This window comes from Antechinus flavipes, chromosome 4 (genome assembly GCF_016432865.1).
Source record: "Antechinus flavipes isolate AdamAnt ecotype Samford, QLD, Australia chromosome 4, AdamAnt_v2, whole genome shotgun sequence".
Lineage (NCBI taxonomy): Eukaryota > Metazoa > Chordata > Mammalia > Dasyuromorphia > Dasyuridae > Antechinus > Antechinus flavipes.
The window spans coordinates 289363893-289382251 of NC_067401.1; the positions used below are offsets into that span (position 1 = coordinate 289363893).

Here is an 18359-nt window from a genome sequence, read left to right on the forward strand (position 1 = left end):
CCCAAGTTAAGTAAAAGAGGGATTAAAAAAGCAACTTTTCATGTTATTGAGTCACCTCTGTCACATGAGTTTAGTCACAATAAGAAGGAGAGGTTTTCTAGTTAGTTTTCTATGATTAAACAAGTGAATTTATAATCTGCAGGCCACAGCTCTGAGGCCCAAATGGAGTTATATCAAACTTAATAATAGTACTGATTGAATGAAATAGGAATCCAATAAATATCTATCATAATTTTTATTTATTTGCTAAACATTTCCCAATTACCTCTTAATGTGGTTTGGGTGGCACTTTTGCAGTATTGTGGACTGGCATCTGACATATTATAGGCAATTTTGTGTCTATACCTTGCAAGGAAGGTAACATTGCTAGAAGTTGCTTTTTTTCCTCTGCTGTTTAATGTCTGAATTATTTCAAACCCAGGTTTCAAGTTCTAGTCCATTGTTGATTCTACTGTGTTGTAATTTTTAATGATGTTAGGCTTCATATCAATAAAGTTTACATTTTTACTTTTCCATTACCAATGAAAAGATCATGAAAGAACAAATAATTATAAACACTATTAATAACTTCTCTGTTTACTTAGGAATTAATTATATATCTTGTCACATGCTTGAAGTATACAAAATTTGAAATATCTCACAGGTTACTCTAAGGAACTAAACTGCACTTTCTACCTATTTCAAAGTAGATTCAAATTATGTAAAAATAGCATTCCAATAGCCCTACTTCCTGATTTTGCCTAAAACAAGTCCAGTCTTAAACATAAAATTTGGAGAAGAGAAAAAGAAATTAACTTAAATCTTTTAAAAAAATTATATAATATTCTAAAAGGTGTGTTTTTCAAATATGAATTAAACAATGATCTTTTCTCCTCAAGCCTAAGGTAGAAATCTTTATTTTGCTAATATTCCAGGAACATAATCTCATTTAGTACTTCCCACAGATTAAAGCACTTTCAGTTATTTTCTGAACTTGTAACATTTCTGAAAAAGCACTAGATTTGTACTCAGAGAATTTAGGTTCAATCTGTGGCTGGCTCTGCCACATACTACCTGTGTAACATTGGACATTATAATCATTTGACTTCTCTGCCTTATTAAAAATATATATTAATTCATAACCAATACTAAAACTTCAACAATCCAGGCACAATAGTCTAAATATGCCTCACCTTTATATAAATGTATAATCTGACACAAATACAAAAAGGGACATGTAAACACAAGCATACAAAGACAATATATAAATTAAATGAGACAAGTTAAAAACTAGACAAAAAAAAAGAATCCTTCCAATTTTTAATTCTATAAGCTTAAAATGTTAAAGAATAGTCATAGCAATGCTACTATGCAAAAGTATTTCAAACATTTTGTAAGGGGGGAAAAGGTATTGGTGCTTTTCTGCAAATACTCTTCCATTTTCAAAACATATGACCACCAAAAAACCACAAGAACATAATTATAAACATTTCAGTCTTTTTTTCTTCCCTAAACAAAATCTGCCATTTCCTCTAAAAAACTACATAATATAGTTTTTTTTAAAGCTCCAACAACCAAACTGTCATATATAACAGAGAAATAGACTCCTTTCAACAAGATTAAGTTATTAATTTAAGATTATATAAGAAAAGAATGATGAAATTCCAGGCTTTGGCTCATCTTTGATGATGCCAATGAGGCTTAATGATAATAAGCTTTCATAGAATTACTATATATATATTTATATATTAAAAAAAACACATCAACAACTAGTTCAGCCATTCCCTAATTTATGGACATCCCCTCAATTTCCATTTCTTTGCCACTACAAAAAGCTGTTATAAATATTTTTGTATAGTTTTTCTCCCACCATTTTAATCTCTCATTGGTGGTATTGATGGGGGTGTAAAACTGAAATTAACACTCTGAAATTCTGTCCCCTTTCATTCTTGCCCCTCCCAGGCTCCACAGAATCTTTGAGGGAGCTTCTCAGGCTGGGCCATTTCTCTGGCAAATCACCTCCATTGATAGGCGAATGCCCATTGAATTCAGGCTGAAAAAGCCTTCAAAGCAATTCATTTGGGAGATCCTGGTCTGATTAGCTCAAACTGCCCCAACCCTCTGCCAAGATCTGCTCATAAAATAGGTTTCTGTTTACTCATTTCTTTGCAGAAGTTCAAAAGGAGCACACTTTGCCGCTCTGGATAGCTAGCAGGACCCTGCCTGCTATGAAGCCATTCTCTTCTCAGTGCCAACCTCCACTTCTCTAATAGGACTTTGCCACTGAGGAAGTCAGTTCTTAGCAAAGCTGACTTCTTATCCAACAAAAAACTTCCATTTTTGCCATCTAAAACTCTTTGGGTTAGTGAATTCTTTCACGAAGGACCTGCACTGACCAAAAAGGGATTTCCATAACTTTCTGACTGCCACTAGAACCCCATCATTATTGCTGGGTCAAAGAGTATACAGATTTTTACATTTGGGCATAGGTACAAACTGTCAAAGTACTTCTTTAAAAGAACTAAGGATGCTAGAAATAATCCCTAAAATCTAATTAAACCTAAAATTAAACCTAAGTTCAAATCCTACTGAAAATAAATGTGAGGAGAATATTAATTTGCTCCCTCCCCTTTTCCAAAAATGGTAATGTTTTAAATAGGTTATACATGTGTTATTGAAGAGGGTTGTGGTCCCTTTAAGAAACTGTATTTCCTACTGATTTGTGATTCCTTTCAGATTCCCATTCCCTTCTGGCTGAGGCATATCAGTCCAGAAAGCCAGGGCCTTTGATTCACAAATCCTGGTCAAAAGCATCCCTTTGAATTTCAATAGAAGATCTGGTCTTGTTCCAGCCCTGACTGGATCTGAGCCAACTTGGTCTCTCCCAGCCCCTACTGGTTCTGATCTGCTCTGGTTGTCTCAACCCCCATTCTGACTTGTGAGTTTCCCAACCCCCACCAAGACAAGCAATATAATGAGCTTCCATCAACTAAGGTCTTTGCAGATGGACCTCGGTGGCTTACTCAGCTACCAGGACTTTCTGCCCAGTGAGAACTGCATTCTCAGTGCAAAACTCCATTTTCCATAGATCTACCTTCTGGAATAATATTCTTTTCCAGTGCCATCCTCTCCTTATCCTCATCTATTTCCCTAACCAGACTTTATGCTTCCAATACCCATAATAAACTTAGCAATCTAGGTTTTTAGGTCTATAAATTCCTTTACAGAGAACCTCTATACCGCCAGAAGGGAGTCCCCAAAACTCCCTACCCTTGTGCTGAGTGTCCCAAGGGGTCGCAGGGGGCCAAATCTCTCCATTTGGTTCCCTGAACCCTGAACCTGCCACTAGACCTTATCATTTAACCCTGACCACCAGAAACCCTAATTTCATGTTGGTTCCCTCATCATTATCATGTAAAGCATATTTCCATAATAGCCTCAGTTGTAAAAGAAGAAACAGATCAAAAGAAGAAAAAAAGAAAAACTGTAGGATGATCTTCAACCTTGGGGGAATAAAATATCCAATGTTTTTAAAACCACCAGACTTTACCCTCTACATAAAAATGAAATAGGTCTATTTTAATGAATTGAATAAATTATCAAGACAATCACTGACTTGAATAAGATATTTTGTAATTTAACTCATCCACTCCATTTAATGTGCTTGAGTCTCTTCCATCCTTCAAAAAACTTCATCAGATCTCTCCCCACTTTTAATCCATACTCATTAAAAAGGTGTTCATACTTACTATATACTTTTTTTCTTCTTACTCAATTTTCTCTGCAACTGGATTTTAACCTAGTTACTTAACTAAAACTGATTTCTTAATTGCCAAACCTGCAGTTTTTTAAAATTTAGTTTTCACCTTTCTTGACTTATCCACTATATTTTGCTGACCAACTTCTTCTCCTGAATGATTTTTCTTCTCTATGTTTTCACATTCTTCTTAGAACTCTAAGGTTCTTCCTGTGCCATGTTCTAAATTCTCTATAAACTCATCAGTTCCCATAGGTTTAAACAGGGGTGGGCAAGCTTTTTCTAAGTAAATATTTTAGGTTATGTGAACCAAGAGAGGGAAAAACATCCAGGGCATTACAGAAAGAGAATTCTGTAAAAATGGTAGAGTAGATCAGAAAATTCCAAGCTCTCCAGATTTCCCCCGACAAATATAGTGCCCCAAGGCAAATGTAGAATGGTATAAACAAGTGTTGGGGCTCCAGAACAGGGATACTCTGGCAATAACCAGAGAAAATTCAGAATATCCAAAGAAAGGTAGCAGAGGGAGGAAGTTTGACCTATGTGAAGTGTAAAAACTTCCAGGCTAGATCCAGTGAAATAGCAATCACGGAGCCCAGGGGTTAAGTGGATTGGGAGGTGGAATTAGCCCCAGCATTGGGAATTTTCACCTCCAGTCAGTATAGGGAAGTCCTGCTTCTGAGCGAGGGAAGATTAGGGAAATCTCTGCTGTTAAGGATACCATACCCCACACCCCGTTGTGCTACCAGCACATACCTGGTAAGTTCCAAGCAGTGGGGGTGGGGATGCTGCTGTTATGGATACTTATAGGAGGACAAACTTCTTTGTTTCTGTACCAAGCCAGAGGAGAGAACTAAAGGAGGACCTGAAGCCAGAGGCACTACATCATAACTCCTCTCTTTCCCCTTCCTCCCCAGGACTAGAGGTGATAACAAGCAACAAGCTGCTATTTTTAAAAATAAATAAAGAGCAGGCAAAGAATAACCTAATCATAGAAAATTACTATAGGAGTAGAGAAGACCAAAGTTTGTCTTTAGAGAAGGATATTAAAGCCAAACCAAAAAAAAAAGTTAAATGGTCCTTATCCCCCCCAAATTTGTAGAATTCAAAAAAGATTTTAAAAATCAAATGAAAGAAACTAAAGAACATTTTTTTAAAAAAATGAACAATCCAAGAAAAACAAGGTTATGAAAAGAAAATTAAGGAACTATAAAAGGAAATCCAGAATCTTAAGGAAGAAAACAATTCCTTTAAAATTGAACTGGGCAAGGGGAAGTTAGTGAAGTTATAAGAGACCAAGAAATAATATCAACAAATATGAAGAATGAACAAATAGAAGAAAATGAGAAACATTATATTAAAAAAATGATCTGGACAACAGATCAAGAGAAAACAAAAGAATAACTGTACTATCTGAAAGCTACAATTAAAAAAAAAGACTCTTGATACAATAATACAAGAAATAATTCAAAATTATTCTGAAGTATTAGAAAAAGGGGATAAAGTAGAAATAGAAAAAAAAAATCAACTACCAGAAAGAGATCCTACAAAGGAAAACCTGCAGGAACATCATAGCCAAATTCCAAAATCCTCAGGTTAAGGAGAAAATATTAAAAGGAGCAAGAAAAAAAAAAAGCCAAATTGAAATATAACAGAGTCACAATTAGAATCACTCAAGACATAGCAGCAATTACATTACAAGACCATGAGTCTTGCAGCACTATATATTGCTGAGCAAAAGAACTGGGGTTATAAATGAAAATAGCATACTCAGCAAAATTAAGCATAATCCTAAACAGCAACAAAATGAATATTCAATGAATTGCCAGTCTTGCACAATTTTGTTGCAAAAAGACCTGAATTTAATAGAAAAATTGACATTTAAGATCCAAGACAAATATAAAGTAAATATAGAAAACTAAATATAAGGGACTTAATAAGAACAAATTTTACTTTTTATAAGTTAAAATGTAAACTGTATATCTAAGATTATCATTAATAATTGGTTAGTTGAAAGAAAACTGGGTAGAACTGAGTATAATGTGATTTTAAAAAGCAAACTATAGAGGAAAAGGTAAAAAAAGTAATTATACAAATGAGGTACAAGATGAAGAACGGGTACAGAGGAATTAGGGAAAGAAGACTGGTAGTTCTGGAACCCTACTCTCACTGGGAATGGATTAAAGAGGGAAGTGTGTGTGTGTGTGTGTGTGTGTGTGTGTGTGTGTGTGTGTGTGTGTGTGTGTGTGTGTGTCAGAGAGAGAGAGAAAGAGAGAGAGAGAGAGAGAGAGAGAGAGAGAGAGAGAGAAATAGTCTTCTAAATTTAGAAAAAATAAGGGAACAGGATGGGAGAGTAATAAAAGGGTGTGGAGATTAATGGGAATAAGATAAAGCAGAAACAAAATAAGTGAAGGCAAGGGGAAAGGATGTGGGGAGAGAGTAAGAGAGGGATTCTTAAATGGGGGTAAATTAAATAACAGGAGAGCAAGCTAGAGGGTAGTAAAGTAGAGAAGTCAGGAAAAGAGAGACACTCAAATATAAAATAAAGATCAAGAATTGAATTTACTAGATTAAAAAAAGGACATTATGTATTTAAAAAGAGAGGAAATAAATTTCTACAAAATTTTAATTGATATATTTGAAAATATTACTATAGTAGTAGTAATAGTAGTACAGTATAATTTTTTGCAATACACCAATGAAAAGAATGTAATTCTTTTGGAAGAAATAAAGTGAGTGATACCTATCACCCAAAATGACAGCCAATATTTATCAGTTAATCTGTCTGCAACTGAATTTTACAAATATCATCTTTGAAAATGTCTTTTCATGGAGATAGGTACTGCCAAATACTGATAACAATCCAAGAACATATGATTTATTGAACATATTGAACATACTTAAAAGAGTTTTCTAGAATTCTTTTGGAGTCTTCTCTTGAGGTTTGTCTCCAGGCATGTCATTACACTGTAGGGTAATCACTTCCAGTTGAAAGTTAGGGGGATGCTCCTTAATTGCAGAGTTAAACTGATTTCAAAATATGAAAATTTTGCACTTGCAATGAGTTCCCCAAAATACTGCTGTAACTATAGTTTGAATTCAGAAACATGTATGTTGCAAATCTGTGGGAATGTAGAACCTGCTTCCTATTTTAACATTGACAGCAAAAGAGTATATAAAATAGTTTAAACTACTTATGGTTCAAGTAACATTATTTGTGGTTGAATTTACTCACCATAGTTTTAAGTTTCACTAAAATATGTTCTTCTGTCTTATAATTTTAAGTTGGACTTGTTAAAAAAAAAAGTGTTATTAAGTCTGCAGCAAAAGTTTATTTCCAAAGTTATTTAGTTATTTGATAATAGTGGTTGAGGGTATTCAGAAAAATTCCAATTTTGACTCTAAACTAAAAATTTTCTCCTCTTCTTTTCTTGTTTCAACATTATTGGGTATGCACTGGTAATTAAAAATAATATCAGAGCATAGCGATATGTGAACCATTACAATTACAAATTGTGTTTTATCTACAGCACTACAATTTGTTATGATTGAGTCACTGCCACTTTTCTATTTCTGTTGAAAATATCCTTCTAGTAGCTCAGGTTCAAAAATTTCAATATTAACCTGCATTCCTTACTCTCTCCTCACCCCCAAAATAACATCAGATGCCAAATTTTGCTGGTTTTGCCTTTACAGCATCTTTTACATGCCTCCAATCACAGACAATCCTCTCAGTTCAAACCCTCATCACCTCTCACTCAAGTCACAATAATTTTTTAATTTGTTTTCCTTCTCAAGTCTCTCTATTCTATACAATGCTGCTAAAATAATTTACCTTACACACAGATGTAACTATGTAACTTGCCAATTCAACCAACTCCAATGGTTTCTTGTTGCTTCTAAAATAAAACAGAAACTCTTCTGTTTAGCTTTTAAAGCCTTATACAATCTAGTCCCAATTTATTTTTCCATCTTCACTGGATATTACCTTCTCCTGCATGCCAACCAGGACACTTTACTTCTTTTTATCATGTCTTTGCACTTGTCTGTCTCATGTCTGGGATGCACTTCCTATCTGTATGTGATAGAGTCTTTCTCTTCCTTTAAGATGTGGCCTAGACACTATTCTCTACATGAAGTCTTTCCTGATCTCAAATGATAGTACCTTTCCTTCGACAGCACCTTGAATTTAATTTTTTGTGCACATAAAAACTTTATATTTATGCTTATATGTCTGTGCATATATAATACACATAAATGTATAAATATAATTTGTACTTGTCTGTCACGTTAGAATGTAAGCTCAATGCAAGTGGGATTCATTTAATTCTTTTTGCTACAAATAGCCAAAATCCTCTCAAACTAAGCACAAAGCCTCATACTAAGCAAGTGATTAATTCTTATAGTGCTCAATATTTGTTTATTTTTAATTGAATCATATCCAAATTCTTTTTCAACCTTTTGGGAAAATATTCATCTTATGTCTCCACATCCCTTTTTGTTGAATCTGTGCGTACTATGTGTACAAAAACCTATTCTTCTTCAACTTTGTACTTATTCAGGTTCAAAAATCACTTATAGTATATCTTGTACTTACCACTCAAAAAGAAATTAAGAATGTCAAGATAAGTCAAAAACTCAAGTCTCATTATAACTATGAATCCCACAGTAACAATATATAAATAAGTCACATTGATTACAAAATGTGTCATTAACTCTTTTATTGACTCCAGTTTTATTAAAATTGTGTTCATAATGCCAAAAGCTAAAATCTGCTAATGAAAATTGCAAATATCTGAACAAACTATTTTATTTGTGTGATCACTAAATCTTTGCAATGCTCTTCAACGTTTTGTTCAATTACATCAAATGCTCAATAAAATCTTTTTAAAAAATTCTTTAAAATGATTCAACTAAAAAGGTAATCAAAATGTTTTTTAATTATAAGGAATTTTTATAGTCATAAATACAATGGTTTTTTACTTCCCCTTAAGACAAGTATTTCATAAAATTTGTTCGACTACTGACTGAAATATTTCCCCCTCATCTTCTCCCATTCAAGCTGAGTACATAACTAGTAACTTTTATTTCAAATAAACTATTCTAGATTAAAGGATTTTATTTTAAAAAGACATCATATATGTATTTCTATATATGGTACATTGGAAAGAAGGGTAGATTTGAAGTTACTTTTCTATTTGCACTCACTCAACTGGTGATCTCATCAACTCCAACAGATTTAGTGACTCAGTTCTATTTATCCATTCCCAGTCTAACATCTTGAACCATCAACTAACAAACAGTCCAGTATGGTCTGACTATAAGTTCATGGAGGGGAATAATATCCATCAAGACTAGAAAGATTGGAAGTGATCAGGTTATAAAGAGCTCTGAAGGCTAAAAAGGAAGTTTATTATATTTAATTCTATAAGTCATGTGACCACTGGAGTATTTTTGAGGAGGGATTTATGGAAGGACAAGCATCTCTGTTGTGAGAACCCTTGCTGAGCCCTTGTCAGGGCTGCTTATCCACCTTTATTCAATTCTCATTGTGGTTCCAAGAACCTGTAATATGAGCAGTGACTATTTTCCAGTAAAATCTCTCATTAGAAAGGCTAAACCAGGTTGAGAGTAATTCATGGACCTCAAACCTTGGTCAGGGGGATGTTTACCCCAAGCATGTGAAGAATTCCCCAGTAGGGTGGATAGATAAGAACAATTTGTTCCAATGGTCATGTAGACAGATGAAGCAAGAGCTGTGGAGCTCTTCAAGCTTGGTCAAGGATCCAAGATGCATCCACTGCATCCCAGAGCAGCACCAGTCATCCTGACTTTTGCCTTGACATTGGGCTTTGATATTCTGAAGAGAAAATGAGATTGATAACTTTGTGCAATTCTATTTAAGTGCAATTCACATGTAAGTCAAGATATAACTTCATGATGTTATTGTTTCTCTCTGAAAACAAAGAAGGAAGAACAATAATAATAACTAAAGAGGAGATGATATGGACATCAGCATATTTGTCCTTTGATAAAAATCCCTTTGGCAGTTGGGGTGATGAAGTAGCATACCAAATAGAAGGCTACTTGCAATAGTCCATTTGAGAGGACTTAAACTAGAGTGGTGAAAAGATGATATCTCATAGATATCATGGAAATAGGAAAAAAAAAAAAAACCTTTATGAGGTAAGCAAGAATAAAAAGTCTAGGATTCTACTGAAGTTGTGAATCTAGATGACTAAGAGAATGGTGGTAATGGCAATAATAAGGAAGTTTAGGAAAGGTTGTGGGTTTTAGGGGAAAGAGAATAAATATGTTTTAGAAATGTTGAACTTGAGATGACTCTGAACACCCAGTTTGACATGTTCAATAGGCAACAGAACTCACAAAGTCTAGCATTTTAAATATGGAGATGATCACTTGATCACAGAATCCACGCTGATCAACTAACTAATTGAGAGAGTAGAGAGAAAAGATAAAGGATCTAGGCTAGAAACTTGAGGGATATTCACAGATAGTGGTTGTAACATGGAAGATCCAAAAGAGGAGACTGAGAATTTCCAGAAGATAAGAGAATTCACAAAAATCAATGGGATAGTATTCAGGAGGAGAGGGTGGTGAGTGGTGTTGAAAGACAAAGGACTTCAAGAAGGATGAGGAGCAAGAAAAGACCATCTGATCTGAAAATTCAGAGATCACTAACGGCTTCAATTGAATGATGAGATCAAAAGCCAGGCTCCACAGGGTTTAGAAGAAAGTAAGAGAAAAGGACGTATAGATCCCCATTACAAACAACTTTTTTCAAGGAGTCTGGCTTGAGGGGGATGAGAAAGAATGACAGTTAACAGAAATGGCAGAATTTAGTGAGAGGTAAGGATGGCAGAAATATAGGAATATTTGTAGGAATCAGAGAAGGAGCCAATAGAGATTAAAATTGAAGATTAGAGAGTGAGGATTATGGTGAAAGCTGGAGCTAGGAATATTTGGAATCAAGAGTGCAGGTAGAAGAGTTGGTTAGGATAGGAGACAGAAATGTAGGAGACAGTGGATATAATTGGAGTGATGTGAGAGGAAAAAAGAAGAGGGAAACTCGACAAATGGCCTCAATTTTTTTCAATGAAGAAAGAGGCTCAGCTAAGAGGGTAAGGAGAGATTTGAGAAGAAAAGAGGTTTGAAACAACCACTGTGGTGACTGGGACATATAAATGACTAAGGAGAAATAAAAGTACTGCCTAATGTTATAAGGGTTCAGTTCAGTTTATCTAGCATAAATTTGCAATGGGCACACTTAACAAGTTTTTGTGGCTTCCCTCAGCAGTAAACAAATAGGAATAGGGGAACAGTTTAAGGTTCTGGTTTGGCAAGATGTGACCTGAGATTCTGGGGAGAAATGGTGCCAGAAATTTGGAGAGTAAAGAGGATAGTACAGATGCTTCTGGTGTCTAGCTGAGATACAGTGCAGCAGTAGGCCATGAGAGCTGAACAGACTAAAGAATTAGCAAGTACAGTAATCTATAAGCTGATGATCCCTATTATGATGGCAGGAATGTGGGCAGAGAGATTTCCAGCCAAGAATTAAATTCACAATGGAAAGAAGGAGAATGACCTGAGAGAGGTGGAGGATGGAAGCAGGGAGAACACAATGTGTCTAATATATAACAGCTTTCAGATCATGGATTGCAAGATAAACTTAGAAGGCATGAAAGAAATTATGTAGCCAGTATCAGAAAGGGTGGTTAAAGATGCAGTGTTCTTTGAAGGGAGGTGGTTATCAGTGAGTATCAGAAGATGAAAGGAATGAGAGAGGAAGTTTAAAATGAAAGGAAGTTTGTTCATTATGGAGCCAACACTCCAGAGGGCACAGCAGAAAGGGTATGCAGATCTGGAGTAGAATATTAATGGACTAGTGACTAGTAGGAATGAACAAGTGGACAACTGGTATTAGATGTTTCATACACAAAGAGATCTAACTCCATTTCAATTGATAAATGATGGACAGAAGCAGCTACACCCAAAGAAAGAACACTGGGAAATGAATGTAAACTGTTTGCATTTTTGTTTTTCTTCCTGGGTTAGTTTTACCTTCTGAATCCAATTCTCCCTGTGCAACAAGAGAACTGTTTGGTTCTGCAAACATATATTGTATCTAGGATCTACTGCAATATATTCAACAGATATAGGACTGCTTGCCATCTAGGGGAGGGGGTGGAGGGAGGGAGGGGAAAAATCGGAACAGAAGCGAGTGCAAGGGATAATGTTGTAAAAAAAATTACCCTGGCATGGGTTCTGTCAATAAAAAGTTGTTATAAAATTTAAAAAAAAAAAAAAAAGATGTTTCATACATACTTCAAACTATCTCCAAAACAAAATTCATTATCTTTTGTCAATAAAAATCCACCCCTCTTCCAAAATTCCCTATTAATATTGAAAGCATTAACATTCTTCCAGTGTCAATATTAAGCCCCTTACTCTCTCTACATAGTCACTTAAAAACTCTACTTCACAAGACCTTTTGAATCGAACTATTCATGTAGCTACCACTTTAATTTAGGCCTTCATCACCTCTTGCTTGAACTACTGCAATAATCCAATGATCTCCCTGCCTCTCTCCATGTCAATCCATCCTCTATTTGTCATTCAAAGCCCTTTACAAAACCTTATTTTTTATTATTTATTACATATTAATCCCCTTCATAATCCAATCATTCTGTCTTAATACTCCATTTCCCTTTGACCATATTTTTGACCTGGCTGTCCTCCATGTCTAATTTTCTTGTCCACCCAATTGCTAGCAATCATCACCCCCCTTCCCCTGCCAAATCATCTTATCTCTATTTTATATATTCTATACAAGTATGTGTAGAGAGAAAGCACTTTAAAGGCAGCTATTATTTCACTTCTGACTTTCTACACATAGTAGGCACTTAATAAATAATTGATTTAATTTAAATTCTGATTCTGACACTATCTGTGTGAGCTTAAACAAATCACTTAATTTCTCTGGGCCTGGTTTGGCATCTGTCGAATATTCAAGATGGAGTAAAATATCTCAATCTATTAGACTACATGAAAAAAAGAATATGTCTACAAAGATAAATTTAAAATATATATACAGTAGATATAGCTTCTTGATTATCAACAATTGACTACAACTTTGAAATTTATCCTTTATTCTTCTCCATATCTCAATGTACATATCAAATATGTTGCCAAGTCTTGTAAATTCTGTATCTACCACAGTGCTCACATTTGTTCCAATTACATAAATTAGTAGTAGATCCATCCAGTATGGTACTGGGATTTCTTCCTACTCCAATGTAAGCCTTCTTCAGCTTTATCCTAGACTACTACCATAGTCAAAAAGATTTCCCAACTTCCATTTTCTCTCAATTCCAATCCATCTTTTACATTCCTGTCAAAACTACTATTCACAAAACCTAGCGGACCACATAATCACATATCTCTTCCCTCAAGATGAAAATTTTCAATGGCTCCCTATTTTTTCCTAGAATAAAATATAAAATTTCCAACCTGGCATTTAAAGCTACTGCACTCTTAACTCCTATCTACCCTTTCTTTTATATTTTATATAGTCCCTTTTCATGCACTCTCAAATATAGTCAAATTATTCTTCTAGCTGTTTCCAAGCATGATAACTCATCTTTCACCTCCCTAACTTACAAAAATTGTTCCTCAAGCCTGGAAAACCTTCCTCACCTCCACTTTACAGAACTAGTAGTTTCCTTCAAAATGTGACTTAAATGTTAGTCACCTTGTATAGAAGACCTTTATTTGACACCAGCTCTTCTCCCCTCCCCCACAATTAACATGCTCTCCCTCTTGAAATTAATTATGCTGTTTTTCATTTATTTAATGGTATATGAGTTGTATCTCCCAGCAGAAAGTAAGAATGGAAACTCCCTAAGGGGAAAAAGTGTTTTGTTTTTGTCTTTGTGTCTTGGACAAAATAGGCACTGTAAAAATGTTTGCTGAATTGAAATGAATCAGCTCTAGGAAGTCTGGTTTACAGGGTTCACAGAATATATTTATTATTATATGATAATGATCAAAGACCTAGCACTAGAAGGGGACCTATCAAGATCTTTTTTTTTTTTTTTTCCCTAGTCCAATATCTTCAGTTTACAGATGAGGAAAATGAAACTCAGGGAGGTGAAATTCAGAGGAACTCTAAGAAGGAGCAGAGCTGGGCCTGGAATCTAAGTCATTTGGACTCCATATCTAATAATCTTTTCACTTCAACCAACAAATTTTCTCTCATAGAATGAAGAATGTAACAGGCCTAAGATTCTCCTAGAAAAGGGTTTCTTCCTTTACTTACAAATTTGGTTTACTGTAACTAATTAAGATCCTTAGTTTGTGAACTGAACACCCTCTATTGGCTCTTCTTTGCATCTCAAGTTCAAAGGTTTTTCAAAAGAGACAGTTCTTTTTAACCTGGTGTTAAGTCAGTTTTCACATGGCCTGAATTGAGTCAAATAACTGAAAAGGATTGGGATGTGGAAAATAGATAGCTTTCCAAGTCCATTTTACATCAAAGAGCTTTAGAGCTAGAAGTGACCTGGGAAATTACCTAGTCCAATTCCTCCATTTTACATAAGGAAACTGAAGCTTATATCTACCTACCTTTTAGACTAATCAGGGCTGATACCCAAGATCTCAAATCTAAATTTAAGTCCCTTTCCATTACCATGCCTTTTATTATTTAAAGCCCCAGAGCAAACACTTGCATATTTAAAAATTTAAAAAAACAAAACAAAACAAAACAAAAAAAAAAACACTAGTTCCACTTGTAAGCATTTATCTATAAATACTCTCACTAATGTAGAAAAAGAAGTAGTTGGTAGTAATAAACTACCACAGGTGAGATAACAAAATAAAGCTTTTAGGGGAAAAAAATTTAATGTAAAGAAAATCAGAGTAGGGCCTTTTTAAATAATGCTTTCTTCAAATAAATAAAGTAAAAATGATTCTTTTAGGACTTGAGCAACCACTTTTATATATTACCTAAACTTTATTAGTTCAGGAAATGTAACAAGAGTTGTCCATTTTTTAATCCAGGATACCTAATTTTTAAAGTGATCCACACTACAATTTTAAATAGTCAAATGAATTTAAAGTATACTAAACTAGATTTTTAAAGAAAAGAAATCATTTCCAAGAAACAATACAATCTGGCATAATTTACTTATTCATAATCTACTCATTCAGAAATAACACTCCTTAAGACATCAAGGCAATTTATTCCTCTGAAAATCAATAACTAATTTGTCTTTGATACTTATTCCTTGTATGATCTTGGGCAAAAAAGTCATTTTATTTCCCTGAGCCTCAATTTCCTCATCAGTTGGCCTCTGAGGTCCCTTCCAATCATAGTTCTGTGATCCTGTTAAAAGCCAATGGAGATCCCATTCCCCCAAAACAAGGTTTTAAGAACATATTAAGAGTTAATTCTTAAATGTTGCACTTGTTCCTGGCATACTGTATAAGCTGATTTAATGGTAATTTAAATTATTTACATTAATAAATATTATATAACCAAAATATTTCACTAATTAAGAAATTAAAATCAATATTCAGAACAGTGAGGCTTTAGTATATTTCATTGCATGATCAAAAGATTTATCCTAGAATCATTAAAAAATTTTTTTCTAAGGATAACTTTGTCACTAGTATATTCACATATTCATAGAACTAAAATAAAACTGTGATAATTTTGTCCATACCTCTCATTTCATAGTTAAGGAAACTGAGTCCCAGAGGAAATGTGACTGCGGAAGGTAATGTAAATATTAAGTAGTAATACTAACAGTGAACACATGGTCATGACTCTAAATCCAATATTCATCTCATTAAAAAGTGCAAGTCTACAAACAATAAATAAATTTTACAAATTAATTTCCTGTTTAAAAAAAGTCAGGGGAGGGGAGAGTACCTGGAGTTGTTAAAAAGCTATACAACAGAAGATGACTTTAAAAACTGAAGCAAAAATTCCTCTCATGCTTTAAAAATAAGATAACTATTTTATAGGTAATCATTTTAATATTAAAATAACTTGCTCTTTTATCCACTGAAATTCTCTATCAATTCATTTTTTGGACAAACTCAGACTATACATTTTTGGACAAATACTTATAAAATTATAATTGTTTTGTGAATCATTCTACCAGAGCATGAAAATTCACTCAAGAATTTTCAATAACATGGGGAGAGGGCAATTAAAATGAACTGCAGGGAAAAAATGTAACAAAATGTAAAAGTTATGAGCAGAAATCACACCTAAGGCCTAGCAACTATTTTATTATTTGACTTCTGACTATACAAAGCTATGTCAGCTTCAGAACCTCCTCTTTTCTTTGCACCTGAAGAGAGAACAAACCAGAGAATACAAATTCCAATTAAGAACAAAGACACCATCCCTTTAGATTAAAAAGGACAGTAAACCTATTTTTGCCAGTACTTTATTTGCCCACTCCCCATATGTTCAAAGTTTCAAGTAGTTCTCTTGTAATAAAACCTTACAGTACTGAAATGCTATCTCCAAAAGGTGTCAACACCCCCTCTCTTATTAAAATCAACAAAAAACAACCCAACAATTGATTACTAATGAAATGCTCCTATGAACATAGATAATTATAACAAAGGAAATCCACACTAAAAGATAAATGCCTGGGAAGAAATTTAGTCTTTAGGGAAATGGTATTATTTGGGTAGTCTACAGGAACTGGAATCTAGTAATAAGATGAATTGTGAAAAGGGCAAGGAGCATCAAGTGGGAAATGCAATTCAAAATCCCATGGGACAAAATGCATAGTAGAGGTAGGGCATCCTTTTGTAGGGAAGGAGAGGAGACAGTACTTTTATTTCATGTAGGCCACTCAAAACATGTAAGAATATAAAGCAAAGTAAGTAAAAAGCACCTTGCAAGTTTGGCCAATATCCTAATCATATTATCATGAACCTCAGGAGCTTCTGAAAACATAGCTAAGGTCACTCCATTTCCCTTTCCCTCATCTGCTGCAATACAGACTCAAAGCAGCAATTTTCTCTAAAGATGTACAGTCTAAAAGGCAATCCTGCCACACAGCACAAGGTATTTTCTACGTTTACACAACTGTTTAATTGTGATTACTAACAAATTAAACCTATGAGATGATAGGTTTTTCCTTCAGAAACACAAATATTTCCTGCTTCCAAAGGTGCAAACCTCACTCAAAGCACTGCACCTGTGGGCTGCTGTCTAGTCCCCAGACTCCTGAGACGTCAATGCAACAAATCCTTCAAGGAATCATACACAGCACTAACAGGAAAGCCACATGGTCATTTCAGTGAGAAAGCTATGTGGCTCCGGGCACCTCCCTCAATTTATTGCCCACTGCATCTTCGTGGGTAAAGGAAGGAATCAAGGAGCACGATGGCAGCGATGATGGTGGTAACATTTTGACAACAGAAATGACCGCTTCCTCTCTTGTTGTAAAGCTATTTCCAGACAGAGGCAGTAGACGAGAAGCACGACATGGTGGTGCTTCCCACCAGGTGATCAACACTGGGGGGTGGGTGAGGGGACTTCCCCCGAACAGGTCCACGAAGGCTCCACAAAGACCATTCTAGCAGGACAAGGCGGTTCTTTCATTTAAAGGGGGAGGGGGATGTTGAGAAAGAAGAGGAAGGAGTCGGGAAGGAGAAGGAGGAGGAGGAGGAGGAGGGGGCGGCAGGGAGTTCGGCGGCTCTCCTCTAGATCTCAGCAGCCAGGCGCAGTGTAAACACTCGGGGAGGCTGCTTCTCCAGCCTCCCTCTCCCCGCCAGCTGGGGTAAGGGTATCCTTCCCTCCCCTTTCTCCCTCCCCCCCCCGCTCCCGACGCGCTGCACACGCTCAGACAGACAGCCCCCCACAGCTCACCCCTTGTCATGCATGAGAGAGAAGGGAATAAGGGCGAGGGAAGGAAGGTACCGGCGGCGGCGGCGGCCACAGCGAGCGTACTTGTGTATCCCTCTGGGTGGGTGCCCCCTCCCCCGCAATCGCTGCTGTTCGTGTTCGCCCCGCGCGCTTACCTGCGGGGGTCGCTCCGAAGACTCGCACTACCGGCACCTTCTTGACAGGGGCCTGGGTGAAGGGGGATTGGCAGATATCCAGCCCCTGCAGCGGGCTGGCCATGTAGTAATCGGCAGTCACTATCCGCACTGAAAACATGTTCGCCGCTGCCACCGCCGCCGCCACCTCTCCTTCTAGTAGCCACACAGAGCAGTAGCAGCAGCAGTAGCAGCAGCAGTTCCCGCAGCAGCAGCAGCAGCAGCAGCAGTAGCAGCAGCAGCAGCAGCGCCCCCTCCCCGCCTGCCTGCCGGCCCCTATCTCCTCTCTCGTCTCCCCACCCCTCCCAGACAGTTAGGAGGAGCAGGAGCAAGAGCGGTGGCGTCGGTGGCGGCAGCAGGGCCCGGGGCTTGGGGTTAGCGCTGCTGCTGCCGCCTCCTCAGGAGCACCGCGCGGGGTGCACGGCCAGAGAAGCCCTTACGCTTTCGTCGCTGTCGCTGCCGCTGCTACTGCTGCTGCCGCCGCCGCCGGGAATCACACAGGCTTCTCCGTCCCAGGCTGCAGCTCTTGTTGCCA

General features: G+C 36.4%; 1 protein-coding gene across 1 annotated transcript in view; it reads right to left on the reverse strand.

Annotated features, from left to right (window-relative positions):
* REV3L (REV3 like, DNA directed polymerase zeta catalytic subunit) overlaps positions 1-18025 on the reverse strand; it is a 253915-nt gene extending 235890 nt beyond the window's left edge. The window contains exon 1 of the mRNA XM_051997548.1: positions 17807-18025. Coding sequence (XP_051853508.1) covers positions 17807-17945 — 139 coding nt within the window. The 5' untranslated portion in view covers positions 17946-18025. The remainder of the gene's footprint in view (positions 1-17806) is intronic.
* Between the last annotated feature and the right edge of the window lie 334 nt (positions 18026-18359).